General features: G+C 29.8%; 2 protein-coding genes across 3 annotated transcripts; one reads left to right on the forward strand and one right to left on the reverse strand.

The window, feature by feature from the left end:
- The first annotated feature begins 9511 nt into the window (after positions 1-9511).
- Positions 9512-11447, forward strand: LOC101496127 (probable glucan endo-1,3-beta-glucosidase A6). 2 transcript variants are annotated; one of them, XM_073370471.1, is made up of 4 exons: positions 9512-9662; positions 9743-11047; positions 11125-11207; positions 11272-11447. In XM_073370471.1, the coding sequence occupies exons 1-3, from the start codon at positions 9617-9619 to the stop codon at positions 11160-11162; spliced, it is 1389 nt and encodes a 462-aa protein (XP_073226572.1). In that variant the 5' UTR covers positions 9512-9616; the 3' UTR covers positions 11163-11207; positions 11272-11447. The 2 variants fall into 2 exon arrangements, with proteins under 2 accessions (XP_073226572.1, XP_027191500.1); XM_027335699.2 differs by lacking the exon at positions 11272-11447 and having other exon boundaries at positions 9514-9662; positions 11125-11218.
- Positions 11448-11720: 273 nt separating this feature from the next.
- LOC101496454 (histone H3.2) lies at positions 11721-12360 on the reverse strand. The gene has a single exon (XM_004505054.4). The coding sequence runs from the start codon at positions 12267-12269 to the stop codon at positions 11859-11861; it is 411 nt and encodes a 136-aa protein (XP_004505111.1). The 5' UTR covers positions 12270-12360; the 3' UTR covers positions 11721-11858.
- Between the last annotated feature and the right edge of the window lie 6486 nt (positions 12361-18846).

The following is an 18846-nucleotide window of genomic DNA, read 5'->3' on the forward strand; positions in this document are numbered from 1 at the left end:
ACACGTTTTCAATTTTGTAAGAACAGTGTTTGTTCAAATTTTGTAAGAACATTGTTCAAACTTTTCAATCTGGTAAGGACAGTGTTTGTTCAGAAAACTACGGGAGTACGTGTTTAAAAGATAGGAGCATTTACACATTTGTTTAAAACAACGTTAATAAATTTTAAAATATTTGATTTAAAAATTTATTTTATAAATAAATAAATAAAATAAGTTTATAATTAATAACTCTCTTTAAAATAAATAAATAAAATGAGTTTATAATCAATAACTCTTCTTTAAAAATAAATAAATAAAATGAATTTATAATTAATAACTCTTCCTTTTTTTTTTCTTATTCGTAAAAAAAAACACGTTTTTTAAATGTTGTGAGGATGCGTTTGTTGACACTGAAACTACCGGAGTACGTGTATGTTTGAAATCAGCGAGCATTTACACATTTGTTTGACTACTTTTTATAATAAATTTTAAAATAGTTATATACGATTAATAAATTTTAAAATTTTTGGTTTAAAAATTTATTTAAAAATCTATTTTAAAAATAATAAATAAAATGAGTTTATATTTAATAAATAATAATTAAAAATAATAATACTAATAAATAATAATATATATATATAAAAGAAAATGACCACATTTATCTTCAATATTCTCTCGTATCTTTTCTCAATTTATTTTTCCTCTCTTAAAATTTATACTAATAAAATATAATAAATTAATACACGTTTTATATATAGATAAATTACTTAATATCGAAAAGTAAATTAATTAATCTCGAACAAATTATAACACTATATTTAGCAACTCAATTACGAACTATTAGCAACTTATTATATGATATAGTGTTATACTATTTTTTAATTGTGAATTGTTTTAATTAATATGTGTATTTTTTTAGGAGTGACATCATGTTTAAACATAAAAAATTGATACATTTGTTCAAGAAGAAAGTTTTCAACAAAGATAAAAATCGTAAAATAATCGTAAAATTAATATTTTTGTTTGATTGAATTGTGTGAATTTCTAAAAACTTGTGTGAATTATGTGACTTGTAAAAATTGTGTGACTTGGAAAAATTGAAAAACTTGTGAGAATTGAAATTCTAACTTTTTCAATTTGTCTATATATGAATTGTGTGAAACTCTAAAAAAACAAAATTACATGACTTCTAAGAACTTCAATTATAATATTTTAATTAATATTCGTCGCTCTCCGACTCCCCCGATATTTTGTACAAAATATGCCGCTTTATATAAGCCAACCAAAAAAATTTAAAAAATGTTTTTATAAATCTGAATTCAATCTATTTACATTAATATGTTTTAAAAATGATTTGAATCTTTAATTACTTTAACCCTATTTGTCCCTGTGGTAATAACAATGTGATATGAGTGTATAATGCATGCGAGTGTAACATGCATTTAGGCAACTACAGTATAAAACTGTTAATAATTTGTAAAAAAAATATAATTAATTACAAATTAATAAATTGTTAACTGAAATCATAATAAAAAAAAATATGATTAGTTTAATTAAACTATTAATTATAATTTTTAATATAATTAAATTAAATATTTATTAATTAAATTAACTATGTTTTTATATACGATTAATTCGATGTCATAATTGTGTCAATTAAATTTTTTGTTTCAAATAATCTTAAGTAAAATTGTTAGTACTTAAATTATTTATAATTTGTGTATGACAATTATTTATAATTGTTAGTACTTAAATAATCTTAAAGTATTTTTAAAGACATTCTTAATTTATGATTACAATAAAAAAAAATCATTTAAAGACATTCTTTCAAAATATCTAAATAAACAAAAAAATATTAAAAAAATATAATATGATTATTTCATGAATTATATTATTTTTCACGCAGCTTTTACTTGAACTTTAAAGATATGACATGAATTGTGAGAATTCTTTTTGAAAAATTTAAATATGATAATATCTTTGTTTTGAATTTATTATTGTCACAAAACTCTCTCCACTGAAGTTTTTATTTTATCTCTATATGTAGATTTTTTTTTAAAAAAAATATTTATCATGTGTATAATTTTTATAATAAACTGCATTAAGTATAATCTAGTTATTCTCATTTATATTTAGAAGATATAAACAATACAAATTCGATTGATTAATTATTAACAAATATTTTTTCCTTGAATGAGTTGTACTCTTCAACTATTTTTTAAAGTAGTTCATTGGTAGAAAAACATGAAAAAAAATAGTGTAAAAATTTTATAATCTGTGTATTATATGGTCTCATTTTTATGACAACAAAATTGAAATAAAAACACTAACTTTAATAACTTTCTTAGTTAAAATATTTGTCCCCTTGTATGATGTTTATATTAACATAATGAAAAAAATTAACTAATTAATTAATGACAAATATATGTATTATATATGAGTTATAAGCTCCAATCATGAAAAATTTCAGAGTTTTATGTCGATGTTATTTAAAAAAATACTAATTTTGATGTAACTAAATATCACTAGAAGGGGGGTTGAATAGACATTTTGCTGTTTAAAAATAATTTTCAAGAGATTGTAAAACTATCCTCTCATTGAGGATGGATTTTTTCAACCCTTTAGTTTTAACTTAAGCAAAAGAGTAAAAGAAGAATATGAGAGAGACACACACAATTTTATACTGGTTCACCCAAAGATGGCTACGTCCAGTCCTCACACCATTGTGAGATTTCACTAACTTTCAAACAGATCAACATCACGCTGATGATGATTACAAAGTGTGTATTCTTTAGCTTCATCAAGCTTACAATCAATTTTCAAATATTTCCAAGCTTCACTCACATGGAAATTACAAAGTAGTATGAGAGTGATTGAACATTTTCAATTTTTGTAGAATTATTCTTACCAATAATACTTGTTCCTTTTATTTGAGCTTTATCATTATTACCAAATGTGACCGATCCTCCATCCTTTATCTCCAATGACATGAAGCATTTGCTTATCCCCTGTCATATGCCTTGAGCAACCACTGTCCAAGTACCAAGGCTTTCTTTTGTTGATTAGAAGATGAACTTGTATTAGAGTTTAAAAGAGACTTAGGTACTCATATAGCATTGGGTCCTTGTTGGTTAGTGTTTCCTCTTGTGAGGACCTTCTTTTTGTGATAACAAATAGACTCATGGTGCCCATGTTTACCACAGAATGAGCATGTTGCTTTTTCATTGTTAGCTTTCTTCTTAGCATGACAAATTTTGGAAGTATGCCCAAATTTTTTGCAAAAAGTGCATTTTGGCCTATCCTTTTGTTTTTTAGGCAAGAAAAAATTTTCATACAATTTCTGTTTTTGAGAACTTTTAAAACCAATACCAGCCTTCTCAAATATTCCAGATTGAGACCCCATTATCTTTTAAAATGTTTCTGTAGATTTGACAAAGTTGGAAATATCATTTTTTAGTTCCCTAACCTCAGTTTTCAAAATTTTCTTTTCTGTATCCTCGTCAGGAGGATAAGATTCAACTATTCTCTTGATAAGAATTTTTTGAAAGTGAGATTGCTGTAAATCTTGAATGATTTTAACATATTCATCATTCTTTTTTCGAAGCTCCTCATTTTGTTTCTTTATCTCAACAAGTTGGTTTTTTTGAAACATGCATGTTTGAGATAAAGTGTATGAGTCATTTAAGAGGCTATCAAATTCAATTTCTAGTTTTTCACAATTAGGACATAGATGAGAAATATTTACCTTTTCAATTTCTGATTTTGCCATGAGACATAGGTTGGCCTCTTCTTCCTTTTCTTGCTCCGAGGATGACTCATCACTATCATCCCAAGTGATCATCATGGATTTGTTTTTGTATGGAAATTTTCTAGAGTTCCTTTTGTTGAGAGGACACTTAGTTTTATAGTTTCCCATCTTGTTGCATCCATAACAAGTTATTTGGCTTTTGTCAATTTTTTCTTTTTGAGGAGATCCTCTATTCTGTCCTCTTCTGTTTAACATCCTCTGAATTTTTTTTGGAAATCAGAGCGAGGTCATCCTCATCCTCAGACAGAGGATACTCTGCGTTTTCCTTTGTTATGACATATTCATTCTTCTTGGACGATGAACTTTCTATTTGGCTGGTTTTTAGAGCAATCATTCTTCTCTTTTTGTTTGGTTTATCAGCCAACAACAATGGTTCATCAGCTCTTAGAGTTCCAACCAAATCTTCTAATTTCATGTTGGTCAAATCTCTTGCTTCTGTAATGGCAGTTACCATTGGCCTCCATTCTTTTGGTAAACTTCTTAGAATTTTTCTTATCCTTTCTTGAATGGAGTATATCTTTCCAAGAGATCTCAAGTTATTTAATATGATGGTTAACCTTGAGAACATTTCATCAATAGTTTCATCCTCCTTCATTTCGAATAGTTTGAAATCTCTTACTCCTATGTCTATCCTTGCTTCTTTTACATGGCTTGATCCTTCATGATGAATCCTTAGAGTATCCCAGAGCTCTTTAGCGATTTTGCATTCTTCAACTCTGTCATACTCTTCCTTGCTCAAAGCACACGTTAGAAATAAATGAGATTTAGAGTTTAGGAGTACCTTTGCATTTTCATCAGCCGTCCATTGTGCTTGAGGTTTCTCATCGAAGGTTGCGTCTGCGTTGTTGGTTCTGATGACATGGTCTCCATTTTCCACCACAGACCATATGTTGTTGTCTTGTGATATGAGAAATAGCCTCATCTTACCTTTCCAGTGGTTGTAATCTGTACCATCAAAGTAGGGAGGTCGGTTGGATGATCCTCCTTCAGGAATGTACTTAGCTTTTGACATTTTTCTTTTTGGATCATTTTCTCTTACACTGTTAGGTGTATTTTTTAGAGAACCTTGCTCTGATGCCAATTGATGTAACTAAATATCACTAGAATGGGGGGTTGAATAGGGATTGTAAGCAAAAGAGTAAAAGAAGAATATGAGAGAGACACACACAATTTTATACTGGTTCACCCAAAGATGGCTACGTCCAGTCCTCACACCCTTGTGAGATTTCACTAACTTTCAAACAGATCAACCTCACGCTGAGGATGATTACAAACTGTGTATTCTTTAGCTTCACCAAGCTTACAATCAATTTTCAAATATTTCCAAGCTTCACTCACAAGGAAATTACAAAGTAGTATGAGAGTGGTTGATACTTAATACTTTCTCAAAGGATATACAAAGATATAGTGTAGGATCAAAGAAAGTATGAAGTGAGGATGTGAGTTGCTCTTGATAGCTTTAAGATGCTTGATCTTTTTATGCAATTGCGTTGTGTGTTTTATGATGAAGAGCTTGCTGCATTTTATAGAGGTCCAAGCTCTTTGATGACCGTTGGAACTCATTTTCAAAGGATCCAAGGTTTTTCATCATAATTACAGAACTGTCATTCAGTTTGTTAGGCCAGGCAGAACCCATCCTCACGTATGCAGGTCAGCTTCCTTGAAACTTGATCTTGAGATGTCTTTGTCTATTCTCTTTTATCAAGAGTGCAAAGTTGTTTCTTTGACCATGTGAGCTGCAACCTTTTCAAAAAGCTTTAAGGACTAGGTTGATTTCAACTTTTGAGGTGATGTTGACAAGAGAGAAAAAGCCACCCTATTACATAGGATTGTCATACTCAGTCCGAGGATCAGATCTGGCAGCAATATGTGATTGTTTATTCTTGGCTTGTTTGAAGTTGCCTTTTATTTACTTGACTTCTTCATGTATTAAAATGTGCAAGCCCAATAAATGATCTGATTTTAGCCTTTGCACATGCTTGATGAGTTGCTTTCAACTTTTGTTGGTCCATCCTCAGCCTATTCTATCATCCTCTTAGACTTATATCTAGTTGTTCTTGTCCTTTTTCTTTTGGCCTTCTAACTTCTTTATTTCAAATACTTTTACTTATTCATTCTTTGACTTTATTGTTCATTTCTTTAATGAATAAAAGCATTTGTACTAGTGAGGTCATAACTTGGGCAGATCTGGAGATTTTCTACTTTGCAGCCCATCCTCACGTGGTTCATCTTGATCATATGCCATCCTCACGAGGTTTTCCATACTCAGGCCAGAATCATATTTTCCTTCTTTTTGCCTTAATGATTAATAACTTATTGTCTTATATGAATACACTCAAGAGCACATGTTGGTCATTAACCACAATCATAATCTCTTAAGTAATTTTGTTATCATTAAAATCATTTGAGTGATTTTGTCTCAACAAATTTCAATTAATTTTTTAGTGACAAATATTTATCTCTTATATAATGATTATGATAGTCTCAAATAAGTAAATTCTAATTATTCTCATTTTTTTAGAAAATATCATAAAAATACCCAATTTAATTAATTGTTTAATAACAAATATTTATCCCGTGTTTGAATTATACATTCCTAATGTTTATTATGAAAGAACAAGAAAATTATAATTAGTGTATTATGAATGTTTTCATTTTATACTGACAATATTTAAAAAAAATACAAATTTAACTACTTCTTTAGTAATAAACGCTTATACCCCTTTTATGGTATTTATAAAAACTCAAATCACAATATAATAATTATTCTCATTTTTTATTTCAAAAGTGCAAAAAAAAACACTAAATTTAATAAATTGATTAATGACAAATATTTATCTCATGCATGAATTCTACATTTTAAAGGCTTCTTTGGTCGCTCTTTTTAAAACTTGAACACCAATATTATCTTAATAAACTTTTCAAGTAAAATATTCAATTCTTTAGTTTTTTAATTTTATTTTTTACGAAAATGAAATTCAACTAGTTGGTTGCAATTTTGAAGTAAATGTTTTCAAAATTTAACTAGGTCTCAATTATTATTGTAATAAAAGGAAAAAAATTGTAGTATATATTAATTCTTATTTGAATATTATTTTTTCTAAAAAAATGTTTTAATTTTTTTTTAAAAGTAAATAGATATATTTCGAATATGGTCTTATTTGTATCGATGATAGAATTTCGAATACTACAAATGTAATTTTTTTTCATAACCAATTATTATCTTTAAATTCAAATGAAAGAATATGCTCATAAGTCAACTTAAATTTCTAATTCAAATTTTCAAAATTGAAATCAATATAAGTAAATCAGTATAATAATTAATTGATTTAATGCATAATATAAAATTCATACTTTGAAATGAGCAATGTACAATTAATTGTTTTAATGCACAATATGAAATTTCTTTTTTCATATGGTGCAAATAAGTTTGGCGTGGAGTTTAAATTTTAAAATGCATCTAGAATATTTCTTGATATATGAGTTTGAATTTCGAAATGCATCGAGAATATTCCTTGATATTAATTCTAGTGGTTGATTTTTTTTATATTCTAGTGGTTGATTTGATTACAACTGTTTTATGATTTTGAGAAGATCTCCCAAATTATATTTGACTAATGGACTTAGCAGAATTGTCTAATCCTTTCATGGTTAATAAAATATGTATTTTCACTTGAGAGATAACTAATGATTTGAAGTAAAAATCATGTCAGGTTTACTCTTGAATACAGAACCACTCATTTAATAATAATGTAGATTAATCTGCGATAAATATTTGTTTTATATAACTCATATAATAAATTATAATTAATGTCCTATAACTTTCCGACAATCTCACATTTTTACCAAAGGCAAACACAATAATAATATTATAATACACCTTTATCTTTTAAGTAACTATAACCAATAAAAAATATTTTATTAAATAAATAAATATTCAAAATACTTAGTAATAATCAATTACATATTTATCTTTAAAATATTTGATTGTGACAAACATTAACCTTATGTATGATTTGTAAAGTAAATTATAACTAGTGTATTATATATATGTATTGAATTTGTATTTTTTTTATAGAAACGTCATCATCAAATAGATAAAAATAGTTTATCTATTTAATACTATTTTTGTATAATTACTTTTATAAAGTATGTTGATATTCAAGATACACACAAATAATCAAATAAATATTTATCTCTTAAATGTCTCATGTATATGTTCTTTTAAATAATTGATTAATGTCAATTATTTATTTTACATGAATTAATTTGAAAAATCGGGAAAATTTTAGATTTTAGTTTTGCTGAGTTTAAATTAGGATTGACGATGAAAATATTTACAAAATTAAAAAAATAAAAAATAAATCAAACTTGACACCCAAAAATAAAAAAATGATTATCTTGTTATGAAAATATATAAAAAACTAATTTGTTATTTTTGTATAACTTAAAAAACTACAATATGCATTTTTCGTAATTATTATATTCGTTATTCATTTTTTATTAAAAGTTATTTTTTATTAAAAATAGTAAGAGTCCACGGTTGAAAGAAATGAACAATATTGCTAGGTTTCCACCCATATATTGTTATAAGTATATAAAATTTAAAAATTAAATAAGACAAAATTAATAAATAATAATATGAAAATTATATGCAAACAAAAAAAATATCAAATGCTTTTGGTTGAGATCTTCTGGATCTTACGAACACAATAGACATAGTGGTAATTAATAAATAATTAAGCGTTAAAAAAATAATTATAAATTTAAAGTAGTAAATTTTTTACTTTTTGTTTACGTTTAATTTGTTCATAATAATACTTGACATTATTTTGTAATTTTGCACTTACACTTTTAACATTACATTAAAAATATTTAGATGAACTTTACATGAAATACCTAAAGTATTTATATTTTAGATGCCTATTTTGAATTGATTAAAATAATTATTTAGTAATGTTGGTAAACTTTAAAAAGTTTAACTTTTTTTTTTTTTTTATGATATTTTTGATTGTGTCTTCTAGTATTATCATGAATGATCATATATTATTAAAAAAAATTATGTTTATTACTGCAGTGAACTCTAAAAGCAAAACATTGAACCAAAAAATAATTAATCGGAGAAATAGGTATATTTGACTAGAGTAAAAAAATATAAGTTAAGTATATGTCCCAATTTCTTTTTACTTAGGTTTCATAATTTATAAAATACTATTAATCTTTTTTAATTTTAATAATATATCAAATAACTTTTATTTATATAAAAATTTATATGTATTATTTATATAATATAAATTTTCGATTGAAAAAAAAAATTAAATTAAATTAAAAGAAATAAACAGATTTATATTTACATTGACAGAGAAAAACATGAATCGAGAGTATTCAAACTGGTCTACTAAACAACTCTCAAATTCTTCTTAAAATTTGTCCCATTTCACGAGATACGTGGCACTACTTCATTAACCTCATTTTCATACAATATTAGTAGCTTCTTTCCCTTCTAAAGTTTGTGACTAATTTAACTTCATTTATTGTAATAAAAATAGGTTCGGAAACAGGTTAAACCAAGAAACAAATAGAACACACCCTTGCTGTCACCACTAGTTTATTAATAAGTGAATGTGTATTTCATTCCTTTCTTATTTCTATTGCTCCCTGCGAAGAGTAAATAACAATGATTAATTACTTCTTGTATACCCTCATAAAGATCCTTTTTTCCAAAGATATATGATTTCTTGCTACCAACCTCCATTGCATTTGTATAAATTGATACCGCTAATATTCTCTTCATCTCATTCTATTGCTTAACCATTAGGAGTTGGAGAAATGGGATCTCTGGCTATACTTTTTGTCTGTTTAGTTTCATTATCAGGTAAGTTTGAAACAGGCATTTTTTTTTCTGCTAAAGTATCTTATTTAATTAAACTATATGCAATTTTTCCAATTCTACAGGCGCAAAAGCTTATAGCAACATTGGTGTGAACTATGGCGTGCTTGGGAATAATCTACCATCTCCATATCGGTCCATTGAATTACTAACAATAATGAAAGCGGCCCGTGTGAAGCTCTACGACGCTAACCCGGATATTTTAAGGCTTTTATCAACCACAAAGCTCAAAGTTTCCATTATGATCCCAAACCATGAAATCTCAGGGATTGCTGCAAACCAAAGCATAGCAGATGAATGGGTGAGGAACAATGTAGTTCCTTTCTACCCCAAAACCATGATTCGCTTCTTGCTTGTGGGAAATGAAGTGCTAAGCTACAATTCAGAACAAGGACACAAAATGTGGCATGATCTTGTCCCAGCAATGAGAAGCATTAAAAGATCTCTAAAATCTCTGAACATCAGAGACATCAAAATTGGCACCCCATTAGCCATGGATGTTTTACAATCAACCTTTCCACCTTCACGCGGCACATTCCGATCCGACATTAGAGACAGTGTGATAGTACCAATGCTCAAGTTCTTAGACAGAACTAAATCATTTTTCTTCATTGATGCATACCCATATTTTCCATGGTCACAGGACCCAAACAATATTAACCTCGATTTCGCTCTGTTCAGGGGAAATTTCACCACAAGAGACCCTGGTAGTGGCTTATTATATAGCAACCTGTTAGACCAAATGCTTGATTCCCTCATCTTTGCCATGTCAAAACTCGGGTACACAAACATCCAACTCGTAATATCAGAAACAGGATGGCCAAACTCGGGCGACATTGAAGAACCAGGTGCAAACATTTTCAATGCACCTACATACAATCGCAATCTCATTCAAAGAATGACAACAAAACCACCAATTGGAACCCCAGCTAGACCCGGGGTCACCATACCAACCTTCATCTTCTCACTTTTCAATGAAAATCAAAAGCCAGGTCCAGGAACAGAGCGACACTGGGGTTTGTTAGAGACAGACGGAACCCCAATTTATGATCTTGACTTAACAGGGAAAAAACACATCACAGATTTTGCATCATTACCAGCTCCAGAGAATAATGTACCATTCAAAGGAAAGGTGTGGTGTGTTGCGGCCAAAGGAGCAAATGAAATAGAACTGGCATCAGCTTTGTCCTATGCCTGCAATGAAGTAAACATGACTTGTGAAGCACTTTCACCAGGAAATGAATGCTATGAACCAGTTTCAGTCACAGACCATGCAAGTTATGTGTTTAGCACATTTTGGGCTAAGTTTAAAACAACCGGAGCCACTTGCTATTTCAATGGATTGGCTGAACAAACAACCAAAGACCCTAGTAAGTTTCTACTTTTCGATCCTAATGTAATATGATTTTTGCATTTGGATAACATTATATACCTGTTATTGTCACAGGTCGACCTTTTTGCAAATTTCCAAGCGTTACAATCTAGATACACAAAGGTTTATGGTTCATCAAAGAAAGACTCCTTTGAATTGGGGGGGGGGGGAAATAATAATGAGATTTTAACGGTTCAAAAAAAAAAGGACCCTTTGGATGGGGGGGGGGGGGAAATAATCATGAGATTTTAACAGATATCAGAAGCAGTGCGAAAATAGTTTTGTTTTGACAATAATTGTATGATTCAATATACAAATTAGGCTTATCCAATTTTATATCATTGGAATTGTTACAAAACAAATCAACTATTGACAGGAAATTAAACTTTACATAGTCAGCTGATTCTTGTAAATTTTTACAATTATAAATCTTTAAAACAAACGAAATTAAAATGAACAAATCAAAATTTCGGTGTTTAAGTATACTTGGATTTTAATGCTTCAAAATATATATAGATAGCGTGTACGAAATCGTTAATGTATCATTAGAATCAATAAAAAAAATCAGGGTTTCATACGAGACATTTTCAATATATCCACAAGCAAGGCAGAGAATCTAGAGCATAAAACCAAGCTTCAATTACAGAATCTAAAGAAAACAATTGAAATAATTGATCAAAAGATAAATGATTCAATTGATAAAGCATTGAGCACAAGTACAATATTTCAGGAATTAATAACAACGGTTTGTGATTAACCACATTTTGAAACTATCTACACAAACCCTAACAGAGAAATGAACAAGAAAATCAAGCACGTTCGCCTCTAATGCGTCTAGCGAGCTGAATATCCTTCGGCATAATAGTAACACGCTTGGCGTGAATTGCGCAGAGGTTAGTATCCTCGAAGAGACCAACGAGATAAGCCTCGGCTGCTTCTTGAAGTGCCGACACGGCGGAGCTCTGGAAACGAAGGTCAGTCTTGAAATCCTGTGCGATCTCACGGACAAGACGCTGGAAGGGAAGTTTACGGATCAAAAGCTCTGTGCTCTTCTGGTACTTACGGATCTCGCGAAGAGCAACAGTTCCTGGCCTGAAACGATGTGGCTTCTTCACACCTCCGGTTGCCGGAGCAGACTTACGAGCGGCTTTTGTTGCCAACTGCTTTCTGGGCGCCTTCCCGCCGGTGGACTTGCGAGCGGTTTGTTTAGTACGTGCCATTGTTAAATTCACAGCTAATCTGTTTCTAACAGTTAAGAGCCTAAGTCTTAGTTGTATGTGTTGAATTGTTGGTGATGAGAAGAAGAGAGGGAAGGGGTGAACTATATAGTAAGGGTTTTTGTGGGGATTTTGAAATTGGGGTATGTGCGCGAAGTATGAGAGGGAAGTGAATAGGTTGTTGTGATCGTGGCCGTTGATGTTATTGGATAATCCACGGGTATTGTTTCTTTGGAGGTGGTGCGGCACGCGGATTAGTGACGTGGCGTGTGGAGGAGTTTGGAGTGTGTGATGACAATCGTTGATCTGTTAGTGATGGAAGGTTGAGATTAATTGGATGGAGTGACGCGGATCGGGTTAGTCTTGGGGAAGCGAAAATTTGAAGGAGAACCCATGTTTTGGCGGGTTCAGGGTTATTTTATTTGGCAGCTTCTCAAAATGGAGCTCGTGATAAAAATAAAAATAAAATAAATAAAAAAACAGAATGTATTGGGCTTTGAACTCCTTCCCCCACATTTATTTTTAGTGATAGATAAGTGACTAAGAATTTTGAAGATTAAAAAAATATAAGCATAACTCCTTTTGCGATTCTTTAATTTAAATTCAGTCATTTATTTATATTTTTTTATTTAACTTTTATTTAATTTTAGATAATAATTTAATTATTTATATCTTAAAATATTAACAATTTTATTATTTTTTTATAAAAATTTAAATTTTTAAACAAAATCCATAAAATTAATTATCATCTTCAATATTATACAAATTTCATCAAATTCATTCTTTATTTGATTAATTTGATGTTGTTAGATATGAAAATATAAATTTATTTGAATATTTGAGTTATGCATTTAATGAATATATGAATTTTCTTGAAATTTGTAAGACTCTGAGTGTTAATTTCTAATTTATGCATTTTTGGGGAATTTTGTGTTGAAATTTTGAGGCTTTTTAGCCAAGTTTATTGGTATTTTGGGCGTTATATGCCAAAAATATCTTTTTGGAGCCCCGATTAAAATTATTCGTTGATGAATAATTTTATTTATTTACGGTGAATCTTTTGTCGAAAGAAAATTTTTCTGAGATGCAGTGTTTTTCATAAAAAATCATCTGTCGATTAAATTGCAGCGAGAAGGTATTTTTTTGGGGAAAAAATGGTTTGAGAAGTGATGTGAGGCAACGGATGAAATAATGTTTTTTAAAATACCTAGATATTTGTTTGGTTTTAATATATATATTTATATAATATATATATATATATGTGTGTGTGTGTGTGTGTGTGTGTGTGTGTGTGTGTAGGAAAAGGAAAGGAAGGAAAACAAAAAGGAAATAAAAGTAAATATTTTCCCTGCCTCGCAAACGTATCCTCCTTATTTCTTCTCTATTTCGGAAACAAAGAAAATCGTGTTAGTGGTTTTCAAAATCGTCAAACACAAATCCTTACTTTCCTTCTAAAACTAAGCTCCCTTGTGAGAAGTGACAGAAGGGAAAATTGCTCATTGCCACGTTGCGGTGCTAGTGAGCTAGTTTTTCGAAGTGATGACGAGAGCATAAATTTTACAGAAATTAATCGCAGTGTCGTAATCGGCTATTAATACTACCGTTAAGGTAAATGCTCCTTCCAAATTTCTAGATTGCATATAGGACTCAATATGTGTATTTGTGGAGTTTGAAATTGATGAAGTTTATGTGTGTTGTGGTAATTGAATTTGGTGATTTATGGTTTAAATTTATGGAATTTAAATAGATATAATTTGGTGTGAATTGGCGGTAAATGAATTTATGTGTGTCTGTGGAAAATGAGTTTGAGGTGAATTATGTGTGAATTTGTGGAGATTGAATATGGGTGATTTATGTTTGAATTTGGGGATAATTTAATTTAATTATGTGTTCATAATTGATATTACGAATGTTTGATGTGTGTTGAAGTGCGAATAAGTGGTGACGGCGATGGGCCACGATGTTAAGTGCTTACCGCGATGGGAGACGATGTTAAGTGGTGACCGTGATGGGTCACGGGATAGTTTCATGAGTTGACTGGTCCATCTTATCCTTACGAGGATTTAACTGTTGTGTTTGTCCGTGAGAGACTGAACTAGTGTTTGTCAGTGAGAGACTAGACTCTAGTAAATCGTGTTTGTCTGTGAGAGACTACACTCTAGAAATCGTGTTTGCCCGTGAGAGACTGCACTGGTGTTTGTTCGTGAGAGACTACACTATAGTAAATCATGTTTGTCCGTGAGAGACTGCACTTGTGTGTGTTCGTGAGAGACTACACTATATAAATCATGTTTGTCCGTGAGAGACTGCACTGGTGTTTATCCGTGAGAAACTACACTCTAGTAAATCGTGTTTGTCCGTGAGAGACGACACTCGTGTTTGTCCGTGAGAGACTACACTCTAGTAAATCGTGTTTGTCTGTGAGAGACGACACTCGTGTTTTTCCGTGAGAGACTACACTCTAGTAAATCGTATTTGTCCATGAGAGATTGCACTAATGTTTGTCCGTGAGAGATTACACTATAGTAAATCGTGTTTGCCCGTGAAAGAGTGCATTTGTGTTTGTCCGTGAGAGATTACACTATAGAAACCGTGATGGTCTGTGAGAAACTAAACTCTTGTGAATCGTGTTGGTCTGTGAGAGATTGCACTCTTGTAAATTGTGTTGGTATGTGAGAGATTGTACTCTTGTAAATCGTGCTGGTATGTGAGAGGCTGTACTCTTGTAAATCGTGTTGGTATGTGAGAGACTGCACTCGTGTTAGTTTGTGAGAGACTGCACTCGTGTTTGTTCGTAAGAGACTGTACGTTTAGGATTTACGCCCCTCGCTGAGAGTTTTTGTTTGGAATTGTGGTATAAGACCCGTGATAGGCTACGCTTTAATAAATTGTGTGGGCCTATGATAGGTGGCACATTTGTAATTAGTACTGGTCTGTGAGAGATTGTACAATTACGATTTACGCCTCTCGAGGAGAGTTTTGGTTTAGAATTTCTGGAATCATACATTTTGGAATATACGCATTGCATTAGGGTGTTTGGCACGTGAGTCATGTTTGATATATCGTGATGATAGTATATATATACTCAGTTGTTGTTTGTGATTGTACCGTAATTGTTACGTGTGATAATTGATTTTGTGTTGTAAGTGTTGAATGATTTCGAAACGTTTTCAAAACTGAAAATCTACATTTTTTACAGTTGTATACGAATATGACATCATAGAGTTTGCTACTGACTTACAATTTTGCACTTGTATTCGAATACGACAGCACATATTTTGCCACTGACTTACACTGTATTCGGATACGAGATTTCTGTATTCAAATACGACATGATACTTTTTTCCACTGACTTGCACTGTATTCAGATACGAGTTTGCTGTATTCGAATACGACAGTGCAATTTTGTTAAAAACTTCATTTTTCAACTTGTTTATGCATGTTTGACATATGAAAACCTTTTCAAGGAGTATGCTAAGTTGAAAGGTTATTTTGTGCATTTGAAATTTAAATGTTATGTGATATTTGTTAATTTCGATTGGCGACCGTTTACAATTATTGTGAAAATCTGAGTTTTGCCTTCACATAAGAACCAGGATCATCTTACCGGTTAGTACCTTGGAGATGAGAAGGTAGTTAGACATACCTGACCGAAGTTGTGTCAGGAGGATTTTGCAGGGAGCGTGGAGAGCACCCGAGTTGTATAGTTTTTGTATCATGATCAGATTAGATGGTGGTATAGGGCTAAATGTCTTTCTTTTGTGAATGTATTTATTTCAATTTGGAAGACTGTACATATACATCATATTGTCAGCTTGACTTTTATTTTGATGGGTCATTGTACTACTTTTTGATGCGACGTATGGAAGTAAAAATTATTGGGGCAATGCTTTTGTACATACGTCTGCCAATAATACCCCAAGGGTATAAGCTATGTCTGATATGTCTCATAGCCCCGATGTATTTTGCTGTTTAAATGCATTTTTAATTTCAAAAACTAACTCTACTGCTTGTAAATATTTGTTGACTTTTGTCGTTATGTTACAACTTAAATATTTTATCCAAAAGTATTTTTTTCATAATTTCAGAAATTCAATTTTTGTTTTTTTTTTAAAAAACGGGCTGTTACACAATTAGTATCCAATTTTATGAGTTTTGTTTGAAGATTTTGATGAATTTTTTAAGTTTTTGTAAATAAATGATAACATTGTTGACATTTTAAAATATAAAGAATCAAATTGTTACTTAAAATTAAATAAAATACTAAATTGAAAAGTAAAAAAATTAAAAATAACTAAAGTGTTACCTGAAATTAAGTCAAAGAACTACAATAACAATTATGTCAAAAATATATTTTTCACTTCAACCTTCATTTTTTATTATAAAATACATTATTAGAAACCCACAACCTTTCCAAATAGGGAGCACCTCATAACCTTGAAGACTATAAGCTTGAAAACAATATATAGCTGACTTATCATAAGTGTTTATCATTACTCAATCTCTTCAAAAACAAATACAGTATAATTTAACTTTATACCAATGAATAAATCTTTACGGTATATTCTCAATAGTGTCATCCAATCACAAGGGTTGATTACTTAAATCTCAAAATATTTACACTTTTTGTAAATATTCTCATCAAGATTGTATAAGTGTAAAAGTTATTTCGAATGATTGTGAGACATTGTAAAATTAAGATCGACTTAAAAGAAAATGTGTAAATTTATTGAAGCTAAGGTAATATAATTGTAAAAGTTAATAGTGGCATAAGTGTAAGACGTGAGAGATGAAAAGATTTTCTTAAACATGATGTTGAAAAAATTCACCGAAGTATGAAGTGGACGCGTACAAAGTTTTGTGATTTATAATAATAATGTGTATTAACATTCTATAACACTTTAAAACATTCTATAATTAATATTTTTCAAATTCTTTTAAACTTAGAACTGATTTTATTGAGTATAGATTAATTTTTAAAAAATTAACACTTCAATTTATCACATCTTGTGACTATTATATTTGCTTCCATTGTTCATTTATTATTATTTTTATATCTTAATAAACATCACTTTTTTTAAAACAAATACCTAAAAAATTCTTATTAAATTAGTCTCGCCAACAATTCTATATTATTATACTGCATCACATATTTAATTTTTATTAAGCAGCGCTCGCAAAAAATGAAGAAAAAAATGTTATATATATATATATATATAAAGAAAGGTAGTAATATTAATAAACAAAACACTATTTCATAGACAAGAAATCAAATTGATTAAACTCCATTTATATCCTATAATTAAACTATACATATTATTTTTACACGTGATCAAAGAATAGACAAATCAATATCTTTAGATTGAGATCGTAAAATCTTTATATGTATTATGATAGAGATAATATTTTCAATTTCACATTGTAATAGACTATATAGATTATCTTTCCTCTCAAATTATTCATACCCCTAGTAGTAGTATTTTGACGAGTGAAAAGAATGCTAATAATGGTAAAAATAATATTTGACTATGAAAATGTCACCCTAACATAAAAAGCCAAAACAAAAAACTAATGTCATATAAAGATAAAGAACAATAAAATATCGTGCTTAAACGATAAAATAATTGTTAAAACACGAAATAAAATTAATTATGTAAAAATCATTTATTTAAATAAAATAAGAGAAAAAAATGAATTAAATGTGTAATTTCGAAATAAAAAGTCGCCTTAAATCATATATCTGGTATAAAAAAAAAATATGAGTGATTAGTTTTTGTATGGAGATGATCTACCCACTAGGTTTGAGTTACGTAAGGATGAAAATTCGATAAAGTGTTTCCAATGCCACTAAGTCCAATATTATTATGTTGGCGCAAAAAAGTTAAGCATCTCCGTCGGTTGTGGGCGTCGTAAGAGAGAATAGAGGATTATGTGCATCCAGTCAAAAACATGCACGTCCTGTATCCATCCATATGACTGATATGAATGATAGGATTGTAACCATTAATCACCCTCCTTTATCCTATAAAGCTCATCAAAATTCCTAAACAAGCATCAAAATGAGAATATGTTTGATGGTAGTGGAAGTGTACTTTATTCCTTCCTTACCTCGATCATCATTCACATATTGACCTTATAGGCTAATACAAGAATTTCATTTTTATTTACCAAAAAAGGAATCACCTTTTTTATTTTCCTTTTGTTTAAATGTTCGTGGGGTTCTATACTTTTGTTCCATTTTTTCTTCTCCTTTGTGAGCTCGTCGAGTTACCACGCCTAATAGTTTTTTTTTTTTTAAACAAATGGGAAAATGACGAAAACAAAAATATTATGAAATAAAAAGGAAACCAAAAATATCGAAAGTTTTTATTTCTCTCCTTTAATTGTTGAAATATACTTTGACCAAAATGGACATTTAAGAAGAAGCTATCATCTATTATTCCAATATTATTATTGATTGGTAGCCATGCCTAAAAAACCACTTATCATCCGTTAATAATGTTTGCATGCTTGCATCCACGCTTACATTTGTATACACATACATATCATTAAACAATAAATACCACTTAAGAAAAACTAA

The sequence above is a fragment of the Cicer arietinum genome, chromosome 6 (genome assembly GCF_000331145.2).
Source record: "Cicer arietinum cultivar CDC Frontier isolate Library 1 chromosome 6, Cicar.CDCFrontier_v2.0, whole genome shotgun sequence".
Classification (NCBI taxonomy): Eukaryota; Viridiplantae; Streptophyta; class Magnoliopsida; order Fabales; family Fabaceae; genus Cicer; species Cicer arietinum.

What these genes read in the sequence shown, in the direction of transcription:
- LOC101496127 (XM_073370471.1), top strand. Translation starts at nt 9,617, where the DNA reads ATGGGATCTCTGGCTATACTTTTTGTCTGTTTAGTTTCATTATCAG. An exon ending in CTGTTTAGTTTCATTATCAG is followed by an intron (nt 9,663 to 9,742) that starts GTAAGTTTGAAA and finishes CCAATTCTACAG; the next exon opens with GCGCAAAAGCTTATAGCAAC. An exon ending in ACAAACAACCAAAGACCCTA is followed by an intron (nt 11,048 to 11,124) that starts GTAAGTTTCTAC and finishes TTATTGTCACAG; the next exon opens with GTCGACCTTTTTGCAAATTT.
- LOC101496454 (XM_004505054.4), bottom strand. Translation starts at nt 12,269, where the DNA reads ATGGCACGTACTAAACAAACCGCTCGCAAGTCCACCGGCGGGAAGGCG.